This window comes from Gymnodraco acuticeps, unplaced genomic scaffold, assembly GCF_902827175.1.
Source record: "Gymnodraco acuticeps unplaced genomic scaffold, fGymAcu1.1, whole genome shotgun sequence".
NCBI lineage: Eukaryota > Metazoa > Chordata > Actinopteri > Perciformes > Bathydraconidae > Gymnodraco > Gymnodraco acuticeps.
The window spans coordinates 129,102-141,355 of NW_022990918.1; the positions used below are offsets into that span (position 1 = coordinate 129,102).

The following is a 12,254-nucleotide window of genomic DNA, read 5'->3' on the forward strand; positions in this document are numbered from 1 at the left end:
TCTATTTATCACTTTTATTTTAAATCAAATGCACCTGTTTTAGATCATATATTTATGTTGATGTGTAGGTTGATTTGCAGGTTGGTTGTTATGTATATTGTTACTGTGTATTTTATTATATTAACTAGCTATTTATTGCTATTTATTCAATTTAAATGCTGTTATGAACACTATACAATGTCTTTATTTTGGTAGATACCAGAATACATGACACAATGAATCTTTGTAATATATTTATGTTCTCTGGTTTAAATGATCATACCAGTATTTAATGTATGCTGGTCACCTGGAATCCTGGTAAGCTTCCAGCATGGTATATTTAATACTATTATCAAACATAAACTGGTGATAGATGGATGCTGGTGACCAGCATCTTTTTAGCCGGCCAGGATGGCTGGTCTAGCTGGAGCACCAGCTAGACCAGCCATCCTGGCCAGCTGGTCAGCCTGGTTGACCAGCTGGCCAGCTCAGATGGTCTAAGCTGTTTTTTCAGCAGGGTAGACGCCGCGGCAGACAGGGAGAATGAAAAAACATGGATACAAATCAAAGAAAACGAAAAGAAAAAGGTGAAGCAAAGAAATGTCGCAAATTGACTGACCTTTTTGGCAGCAGCGCTGCTACAAGCACTATCAGCAGCAGCTGAGCACAAGTGCAAGATGATGAAGAGAATGATGAGGGCGCGAGTTCAGATATACAGCCAGCCTCCTGCGTTCATGATAATAATAATAATAATAATAATAATACATTTGATTTATATAGCACACTTTAAAGACAACGTCATCTCAAGGGGATGATGAGGGACAGAGAGTTGAGCTGGTGGAAGAACCAGCTCAACTGGTACATACAAGTGCAGTGCCACATTTTACCGGTCATGTGATCACGTCACGTGACAATGAAGTCACATTCCCACACATATATAAGAAGCAGCCTGTCACTTGAAGCTTCACAACCTCCATCTTCTCCAACGGTTCAGTGCAACTTTAACAGACAGAGACGGTGACACCATCATCATGCTGGATTTCCTCTTCCTGTTGGGCCTGGCTCTGGGTGCTGTGTCTTCTTCAGATGACCCATCAGTGGAGCTACAGCAAGACAGCTGTCCCTCCTGGTTCTCCTTCAACGGCCGCTTCTACAAGTACTTCAACACAAAGATGACCTGGGCTGATGCAGAGCTCAACTGTGTGTCCCAGGGAGGCAACCTGGTGTCTATCCACAGCAGAGAGGAAAAGGACTTTGTCAAAGCCCTGATCAAACGCTCTGACCCTGCTGAGGGATATACATGGATCGGACTCCGTGACATGGCCAAAGAAGGAAGTTGGATGTGGTCTGATGGGTGTGCAGCCAAGTATTTCTTTTGGTATAGAGAACAACCCGACAACAACAGACAAGATGAACACTGTGTACAGGACAACTTTGGAAATATGTGGAATGATTTGAAGTGTTCATATACTCTTCCCTCAGTTTGTGCATCTCGCACAACTTGTCCTTAAACTGAGATGTTACGTGTTCACCTGTTTTGTTAACATGATAACAATAAAGACACAGATGTAAACTTGTATATGTGTGTGAACAGAAGTCCTTTTGTCTAACCTTTACTCTCATGAATGTTACATATTCACACTGGTCGCTCCAGGGGTTAATCAGAGGAGTTATTTCTACACCTTTTTAAATACATTTAGTAAATAATATTGATGATGCATTATTATTACATTTTGATCCACAGATTTGAGCCGTTGCTTATTATTCCTGGTGTTCTACTTATTTGTTTGAACCACGCACAGTTGTATATCATTCAATGATCACATGATGTGGTCAGGTATGTACGGCACCTGGTGTGTGGATGACAGGGGCGGGGCTTCAGGGGGGGCTGTAGGGGCTCCCCGGGCCCGGGACGGTCGGGACTCAATGGGGGCCCGTCGCCGAGGCAGCAGGCTCCGCCCCCGAGATATTCGCCGGCGGGCCCTGCTGCCTCGCGCCACTGAGTGCACTGACGTTCGTGGTCATATTAGGTATAAAGTATTGTAGCCTATAATATGAGTTGAACTTGTGCTGCTATTTTCACACTCATATTTAACATTAAAACATGAAAAATTGCAAGTGAATCCCTTCTATTGTCTCCAAATGTATTTTGGGTAAAATCGTCATCAACAGCCGTCCATCAACATCATACGTAAATGAACGTCAACGTCATCATCAATCACTTGTCATTCAACAGAGCACTGCCTAAGCATGAGCAGTTATAAACACAAAAGTGGAGCTACAAAACGCAAAGAAAAAGATAAAAAGGAGGACCAAAAGGTCAAATTGTCCAAGCTAGATGGATATTTTTTTCGCCCTACTCCTCCTCCTGCGGGAGATGAACCTGAAGTTGTTGCCACTGCCAGCCGTGTTTCATCCCCGAGCCCCAGCCCGCCAACAATGTTAGTGGGGGTTAGCCAGATTTACAGGTAGGCTACAATCACGGACACACACTGTCAACAAGAAAATGTGAGTTTGTGGTAAATGTTGATATCATATGGTTGTTGTTACTTCGTGTAGCTCGGCCGCCTAGCTTATTTCCTTTTCTGTCTCTCGGCTGTAGTGATGATGATAATAGGGACGACTCAGCAGCTGCTAGCTGCTCGTCTAGAGGAGAGCCAGGCCTGACGCTTGACCAGCCGCACCCCTCCCCCTCCGGCTCCTTACCTGCTGCGCCGCAAGGTGAAGAAGTACCGGACACTGGGAATGAAAGCAGCAACAGGTCTCCTCCTCACGCTACGCCTACGGGTGAAACTCAGACCACGGATCATGATGTGTCCTGCAATTATCCTCTGGAGCGTTTTCCGACTGATCGGGCAAACTATTTTGAAAACATTGAGGATGCCAATATCAAAAGATATATCCTTAAAATGGGCCCATGCAAACCCAAAGGTCCTTTTCCCAAAGACAAGGATAACCGTTGCTTTTCAGAAAGCTATTACACCTCCACCACTAAAGTTGGGATGAAATTTCCACGCAGCTGGATGTGCTATTCCCCAAAATTGGACTGCTGCTACTGTGAGCCTTGCTGGCTTTTTGCCAACCGAAAGGCACCGTTCTACAACAATGCATGGGTAAACGGAATAAAAGACTGGAAACATCTTTCTACTAAAATTGAGAGGCATGAATCCACTCAAATACACCTTGGTGCATGCGTAGTATATGAGCAGTGGAAAACCAACGGCACAATAGACGCTGACATGGAGAGGAATGTGCGTAATGCCGCCCAATTTTGGAGACAGGTCGTGGAGCGCATTGTTAATGTAACTCTCACTCTAGCTTCAAGCAACTTGGCATTCAGGGGCCATCGAGAGGTTCTAGGTCAGGGAAAAGCTGGCAACTTTTTGTCAATAATATAATTATTGGCTCGCTACGACCCTGTTTTGAAAGAGCTAATCAACCGACAAGCAGGGTCAGTGAAATACCTCAGTCACCAGATTCAAGATGAGATTATTTACATATTATTTCAACATGTGAAAGCTGACATCATTGATGAAATAAACGAAGCCCCATTTTATTCCGTCATCATGGACACAACCTAAGATGTGTCAAAGATAGACCAGTTGAGTCAAGTGTACCGTTACATAACTGTTGTTAAGAACGACATGGATATTGCAACAGATATACAGATCAATGAAGTCTTTTGGGGTTTTGAAGTGAATGAAGGTTCATCAGCTTCAGAGCTTGAAAACAAAATCCTTGGTTCTATAGAGAAAAACGGATTAGATCTGTCTAAATGTCGCGGACAGGGCTATGATGGGGCGGCTAATATGAGTGGTGTGTATTCAGGCGTGCAAGCAAGAATAGCCGAGAAGGAGCCCCTTGCTCACTATGTTCATTGTGCTGCTCATAATCTCAACCTAGCACTCAACGACTCTGTTAAAAATGTCCCTGGAGTGAAGCAGTGCTATGACACTGTAGAGACGCTCTACAACTTTTTTGGTCACAGTATCAAACGATGGGCATTGCTCAGTGAGTTAATGACGCCAGAGAGCAGAACTATCACATTAAAACGCTTATGTCCCACTCGCTGGTCATCTCGCCATGATGCGCTTGTTGCGTTAAGGCACAGATATGGAGACATTATAAAAGCCCTCGTCAAAATATCCCTTACCAGTAACAAAAAGGATGAGCGCAATGAAGCAAGTGCACTCAAGAATGCCATAAGCAAATTTCGCTTTCTATTTTTGGTCAACATGCAGACCAAGATTTTGGAAAGCATAAATTGTGCTTCACAGTTACTGCAAGCAAAAGACGCGGATATTCTCAAAGCATCTACTCTACTGCAAAATGCCATCAGTGTTTTGGTGGAGTATAGGGGACAATTTGATGAGGCGAAGTCCGCCACTCTTGCCCTGGCTACTAAATGGGGAAGTCAAACACAGTTTGAAACAACCAGGGCCAGGAAAGTTAAGAGACACTTTGATGAACTTTCTGAAGACAGCCGCCTCACTGACGCAGAGAGCAACTTTCAGGTGACCGTTTTCAATGCATGTCTCGATATAATCATCCAGCAACTGTCCCAAAGATTCACCAGCTTAAATGCAACTGTGAACATGTTTGAGGCAATTCACCCCAACACACTACTGCAAGCAAAGGATGAGGATTTACACCAAGCTGCCCAGCGGCTTAGAGAGCACTACAGTCGGGACATCGCCGCCAGCTTCCCTGGCCAGCTGCTTTCTTTCAGAACCTGTTTCAGGGACCAAATACAAAAACTAAAATCTGTCGCGGATCTGGTAAACATGCTCATTGTTTACAACCCAGCAGTAACATCTACATTCAGTGAGGTTTGCACAGCCTTCATCTTATTTCTGACTCTTCCTGTCACCGTGGCAACCACCGAGCGCTCTTTCTCCAAATTAAAACTCATCAAAAACTATTTGAGGAGCACGATGGGACAGGAGAGACTGAGTGGACTGGCCTTGCTGTCCATCGAAAGTGACCGAGCCAAGAAATTGGACATACAGCGGATTGTGGACGAGTTCACGGAGCGCAAGGCTCGCCGAGTACCCTTCAAGTAGTGGTGAGTACACTTCAAATGTAATTTGTACACTAGCCTACTTGTACGTGAACGTATGGGCCGCCGTGCCAATTTTACACTGCTCTGCTCTCATGGTGGCTGCTGGCTGTCCATGGTGAATGGTGTGTCAGAAATGTAGTCATTTTATTAGGCTATGTTTTCGTTGTCCTTGTGGTTTGTTGGACTTTATGTCATGTTATATCATTATTATCTCTGATATATATTTATATTTCGTTTCTATACCCTTTGTAGAAACGAAATCTTAAATATTACACCTTTTCTTTAGTTACTTTTCTTTCAAACATTGTTTTAAATTGTAATCTTACTGACTGAGCGACTTTTTACGCACGAGCGTCAGATTACCCACCCCGGACTCCCGATATTTTTGTCAAGCTTTATTGGGTTGAAAGGGCCCGGTCATGTGGCCCCGCCCCCCGGCCCGGGTCTGATATGTGCCGCCAGTGGTGGATGACCAACGGGCTGAACTCGCTCTTTTCTGTTGACCCTATAGTCCTTCTTTGGTTATTGTTTGTGTTCTTTTGTTCAGTCAACTTTAAGTTTTGCACAGATTTGATTTAGGAATGCTTCAAAGTGATGAGTCTTAGCGACATGATTTATTGGGAAAAGTACCATCACTCTTTTTCTGGTTATGTGAACAGGTGTTTAATGGACAGGGACACTACGGATCATGTTTCTCTTTCACATGGACGTAAAAGTATAAACCTAAAATGTACTCAACAGCACTATTTTCTGATAAACAAGACATTCATCCTCTCTGTTGTTTTAAAGCAGGGGTGGGGAACCTCCGGCCCCCGGGCCCTATACGGCCCGCGAGACCATTTGGTACGGCCCTCGAGGTCATTTATAAACACACGCAAAAAAGAAAAACATGACAGAAATCTAGACCGCAAAAAAATTAAACAAGCAAGTGCCTGTTTTTCCTGGCCAAGGTCAGGGTCCTTGAACACAACACGAGCCTAACTTGGTGTATGTCTCGTCTGACAGGGGTGTAGTTCTGACGGAGAGCACCAGAACACCGCTCCGGCACTTCAGTACCCATAAGGAGCCGTACACATGCCGCAGTTTCTGCGTGGCTGTGTCTTTAGTTGAAAGCCCAGTGGCGATCTGTTCATCTGTCACACTGATCATACAGTCAATAACTTTGTTGTTATTAGCATCTGGTTAGCTAGCTATGCTAACGAATATAAGAAGCTTTTTCTACAACCAGTGAGGTAAAGGCACATCTTTATATGATCATTATAGTTATCCAAAAATAAGAGAATAAAGTAAACAGGTATAAAATACTATATGACAGTAAAAAAAAGTTGTTATTAATAAAGAAGAATACAGTTTGAAAGGAGAGTGATTTGTAAAATATCCATAAAGAAAAAGAAATCTGTTTACAGTTCTGTTTCATCTGGGTGTTGAGAGATGTTTCCATAGAGCTCCTAATGTTGCTCTCAAAGTGCACCAGATTGATGCTTTTAACTTCAACATTTAAAAAGAGCATGCCCCCCGGACCCCCCTAGAGGAGGTTAGGTCCCCCCCCCACTTAAATCATGTCCACATGGATAGGAAACTAAATACATTTACACACATCTTGTGTCCATATCTTTCTGTTTGGTGTTCATGCCACACCGTGCACGTGCATGCATCATCATGGTGAGAGATCTGGAGGTTGCTTTTTCTTTGCACAGCATGAAAGAAAGGCCAAATGAATGGGCTGTGATTTTAGTCTTTTAAGCAGAGGTCAATCATTTGTACGGCCCTCGGAGGATGTTGAAGAAATTGAAATGGCCCTTGAGAGGAAAAAGGTTCCCCACCCCTGTTTTAAAGGAAGACTAACGAGAGGAGGGCTTGAGCTATCTGATATAGTTAAGATTACAGAGTATAATATATATATATATATATATATATATATATATATATATATATAGCACTATTCAATATACCGTAGTACTTGCTTGGAGTGTATTCAGGCAGGCATGGCGTGAAACTCAAAAAGTGGCAGCATGGTTACAGACATGTTTATCATCACCTCAGATTTCAATGTGATTCATATCAAATGAATGATTCTTGGTTTTTGTTGGGAAACAAAAACAATCTAAATGATTCAAACATAAACCTTTGGTTGATCATCATTTTCAAAAAAAAGTCAAACTTCTTGGGTTTTTCCTTTGTGTGTTATTTGATTGAAGAGGTACTGGAAAATAACCGGGTGAAAGCAAAGTGCCCACAATCCTTCTGTGCATTGCTGACTAATGCAAACGGACCACACCCTGGACGACAGTGTTACAGTTTAAACTCCCCAAATAACCCACAACTAGAGGATCAGCTTCAGTTCAAAGGTCATGGAGAGGAAGGAGGGAAGGAGACAGAAATAGTGTATATGGTGAATTGGCAGCATTTATATAGCACTGTTCCACTCTCGTGAGCCCTCAAATGACTCTGACATAAGTCCAGCTGAACAGCAGGATACACACGTTCATATAGTGCATGCACCTGCTAAGGGAGAACAAGGTTCACACTCACACTGACCGCCATGCAATCAGGAGCAAGTTAGGGTTCATTCTCTTTGTCTCTTGGAGTTCAGGAGAGCCCAACAATGATGGAAATGAAGACTGTCCACACCAACTTCCCAACTGGCAATTTTGGATCACACATGGAATGATTTCCATTATTATTCTTATCACTCAGTTCGTGCATCTGGCTTGGTTTGTGTTTAGCAACGGAGATATGACATCTTATTGAACCAGGTCACTGCTCACCTGTTACTCTGTTAACGTGCCTTTGGCCACAAGACACAGATGGACACTCACTGTGTATGAAAGTCCTGTTTGTGATATATGCAGCATAATAGTTCCCTTTGTTAACAAGGAAACAATGCATTCTTCAGACACTTTGACAGCACATCTCCCCTTTGAAGCCAGTCTCCTGAACTGTTGCTGAGCAGCAGACAGTGCAGCCTCTAAGTTAGAGAAAAGTGCTGAATGTTTCAAATGTAGCTTAGTAGCCATTTAGCATCAGGGTGCAAGGCTTTGCTGGAGTGACATTAAGAAAGTCAAAAGAGTCAGTCTGGAGTGCAGAATGTTTGAACATGAGGCATCATTTCTCTTTATTCTGAGAGTCTCGTTTGAAAGATGCTTTCTGTTAAACCTATTCAGCAATTGTTGCTCAGCAAGATCTCCTAAATCAGAGCTGTGGTCTGTTCCTATTCAGGGCCATAGAAAGGCCTTGTGGCAGTCGTTTGACTGTTCCCCTGTACATTATGCCCACACATCAAAACACATCTCTGCTCACTGTTATCAGAGCATTCGTATTGTACCATCTTCCTGATTGTATTGTATATTGTTTATATTTGTGTTCCTGTGCCATGTTTAGAGATTTAGTAAAGTGCAAGTGCGTTTTCAGAAGGAAACACTTGTGTGCTTTGGAGCTACATGCTGTAATGTCAAAGTACCTGTTGGGCCTTGTAGCCACTGGAGGGCAGCAGAGGAGCAAGTCAGAGCGACGATGAGTTGTGAATGAAAAGAAACACGAGACACAAAGCAACAAGTCTCCCTGCCTGAAATGAATACATGATGTTTGATACGATATATCCACACAAGCTTTTGCTCTGTTTTGCCTAATGTTCATCTTCATTTTGAACAAGCTGGGAATTATATGTGGTAATGTGGTGTCTCAATGAAATGTTTACAAAGCTTTAGTGTGATGGGCAGCTTGGTCTTCACGTGCTAGGAAGCGTTTTAGAAAACAGACCATCATCCCTCCCGACCAACATCTTCTGGAGATTGTAAAGAACATTTGTTTTGATCTGGCAATGTTTAGCACTGCCAACATTTGATTTCATATCATTCACTCCTTGTTAAAAATGTATAGAAGTGTGGATGCATTTCACTTCAACATTAAAAAAAAAATCTTCCCGAGGTGAGGACCCCCCTAGAGGATGTGAGGACCCCCCTAGAGGATGTGAGGACCCCCCTAGAGGATGTGAGGACCCCCCTAGAGGATGTGAGGTCCACCCCCCAAATAAAGCAGGTTAAAATAATTAAATTGCATACATGTAAACACTGCAAACGGGTCCCACAGACCCAAACGGCACACAGAGGGTAAAGGTAGCATATCATAATGTTAAAAAGTGCTAAATATATACACTGCAAAAAACAACAAAAGATGAGTAAAAGTAGCTCACGACTTGTTTTATATTTTGAAAGTAGCTCTCATCCTAAAAAAGGTTGGAGACCCCTGCATTAGAGCGTAAACACTGTAACTATAAGTATCTGAAATAAATATGTGTAATGAAACAAATACCAATAACTGTATTGCATTGTTTTCTTATGCACAATTACTTCATACTGTCTTTGTCTTTTTCGTTCTGTATTTATTGGGCCCCCCTCAGAAAATAACTGGCCCCAGCCTGGCCCCCCCACTCAAAGTGATCTAGAACCACCACTGCCTGACTATCTACAGTATAGGAGTAGCAGACCTCCCGATAGTGATGGCAGTTTGACACTGAGGGTGTTTCTCAGTGTCGAGTACGCTTGCTTGGTAGCACATGTCTTCCGAGCGTCTTGCTTCAGAAGCGAGGCAAGAATCCTTCCTGGCATTCGGAAAACGAAGAGTGGAACAGGCGAGCAAGTGTGCAGGTTTGCGTCATATGAGAAGCCCCGCCTTACAATTTCCGCCACAGATTTGAGGAAATTGGTCCGTGCGCAAAGCATTGTGGGGATTTTAAGACCGCGGAGTCTACACATGTGCAGCCTCAACATTTCTCGCTACGAAGTACGCCGGGCTCGGTAGAATTCCAAGTATGCTGGACATTGGAACAGTCCTTCGGCGGCACTCGATGACGTAGTATGCTTGAAATCGTGGCTCTGGAGCAGCTTTACTCGACATTGAGAAACACCCTGAAGCTTCGATGTGTGCTTCAAACCTGGACTTCCTATTCCGCGCTTCGAAGCTTGCTTCAAATCACGTGACCTCTGACGTCCGAAGCAGCAACTGCTTCATTGCCTGAAGGAATCACTTGACTGTCCAATCACTGCCTCGTCTCGATTCTGACAGGTGACAGGTTGGAACAGTTTCAAATTTGAGCGCGACCCATTAAGCGGCCGCTTAGGGCCCCGCAGCCACAAGGTCCCAAAAGTCTAGGACCAGCCCTGGCTTCAACCCTTTATAACCGCTCTAAACAATGCGCAATGTGTGGGTTGTTGTCGTAGTTTGCGTTGTCGCTGTTGAGTTGTTTTTTTAATTGGATCATTAGAGCAAGCCAGGAGGAAAGATAGGTCGTTCTGGCTCGGGAAACACTTCAACATGTGGAGAAGTTGTGAACAAAAAGACAATTATCAGTATTAAAACAAAAGTTAAATAGTTTAAAGAATAGATAGCCCATGGGTAGAGCCGGCAGCCCGCATGAGGCGAGATCCTCCGGTTCAAATCCTGGAATGGATGAACTTTTAATCATTGCCCGCTTTTCAACTTTAATACTATAACTGATAAAAGGCCCTCTCCGGCCAAAAGAACGCCTTTAGAAAAATACAAAATAAAAAGAATAATGTAGGCTACCTCAATAAAGATCTTTGAGTGTTCCCCATGACCCCATCCCACATAATCACCCCCTGCCATAATTACACAAGCACACCCAACCATTTCCAGCACTCTCTTCTCATAGAACATGATATTCAGTCTTAGTGTGTGAGTGCATCGAATATTTGTCAAGGCAAAGATACGTTAAACCCACTGCAGCCTTGCACTTCACCAGGAGAGGTAAATGCACATGTGGCAAAACATCATAATTATTTGTATGTGTAAATAATACTGTAAATATTGTGATCATTATTACTTTCTATCAGTTTCCTATTTCTACGACATTTCGCTCACCTTTATTGTGACTCTAATGAAATGTTTATATTTTAAAATGTGCTGTTTATTTAGGGATTTTATTAAGACTGTACTTTATGCAATGTTTAATGCCTAAACACACTGCTGCTCATGTACACAGTATATAACTCATTGTACACTTCGACACTATTGTTTTCCTTTCTGATGCTGTGTTGGTGATTTTCGAGCAATCTCTGAAGGAATCATTTATTTTGGGGTTTATTAAGTTATATCTTATCTTAAAGAATAATCAATAATATTACGCGGCTAACTTTTATTTGGCTTCTTTAGTCATACTCATGTTTTGGTATCATTTGCTATTTTCTTCGGCTGTTAAGATTCACTTTTAATTGTTGTTATATCAAAATCAAATATAGTTGTAATGCTATATTTGTTTTCTGAAATGGATGCAGTTGTTGTCTTTGGTCACTTGAGGGCAGTGCACACACAGTAATGGTATTCTGCTAAACTCCTAATAAACAAATACACAAGTTACTGTGCACAAAACAGGAGATACATATTATTATTCAAAAGACAGTCATTTTAATGTCTTCATACAAGGTGGGGTATATTTAGTTTCCACTCAATTTGCTGGAGCTGAGAATGACAAGAAAAACATTACCAAAAAGCACTTTTAAAAAAAAGAGATTTCTTCATAAAAATGTGTTCCTTTTTATTGGATTGCATTTTGTAAATGTGTTTTAGAGGTCTCGTATGGATAAAGTTAATTAAAATAATACAACATTGCTGAATTTCTTGGAGTTGACACGATATCTAAGGTTTTTGAACACGTTTTGGAGATACAGGTGATGAATTATGACATTAGTATGAAATAAGGTGGCATAATTTACATACTTTACAGCAATATAACACAATAGAGTATAATTTAAATATGTAAACTACATTCGAGTATAACATAGGCTACAGTAGTAGGCCGATAATACAATATATTGTAATATATTTATAGTATAATATATATATAAAGACTGTCAAACATCCTTTTTATGACTTAAATATTGGTATAAACATAAGTTATTATATCCATGACATTTCAAGTTGTCTTGTTGGAGAGTTCTTTAACTTTAAAAATCTAATTATTATACAGGTGACATAACTGAGCAGACTTTGGGTCATTTTGCCCCAAACAAACATGGCAGTCTTATGTCGCAATCGAAGGTCACACTCACACTTGCTTCTGATTGGTCAAGACACCATAGCGCCCGCCCTCCCCTTGCTCCTATGTGGCCTATCGCTGCTCTGAACCCTCCTCCTGCCTGTCACTCCAACTTCCTGCAGCCAATCAGGTGCCTTTGTCCTTTTCACATTACATTCC

General features: G+C 42.1%; 1 protein-coding gene across 1 annotated transcript; it reads left to right on the plus strand.

Annotated features, from left to right (window-relative positions):
* Positions 1-930: 930 nt before the first annotated feature.
* On the plus strand, positions 931-1,558 carry LOC117558011 (galactose-specific lectin nattectin-like). Its single transcript, XM_034233971.1, has one exon. The coding sequence runs from the start codon at positions 1,011-1,013 to the stop codon at positions 1,488-1,490; it is 480 nt and encodes a 159-aa protein (XP_034089862.1). The 5' UTR covers positions 931-1,010; the 3' UTR covers positions 1,491-1,558.
* The last annotated feature ends 10,696 nt before the right edge of the window (positions 1,559-12,254 follow it).

Bases quoted from the DNA above. Each gene is read 5' to 3' on its own strand.
- LOC117558011 (XM_034233971.1), top strand. From the start codon at position 1,011: ATGCTGGATTTCCTCTTCCTGTTGGGCCTGGCTCTGGGTGCTGTGTCT.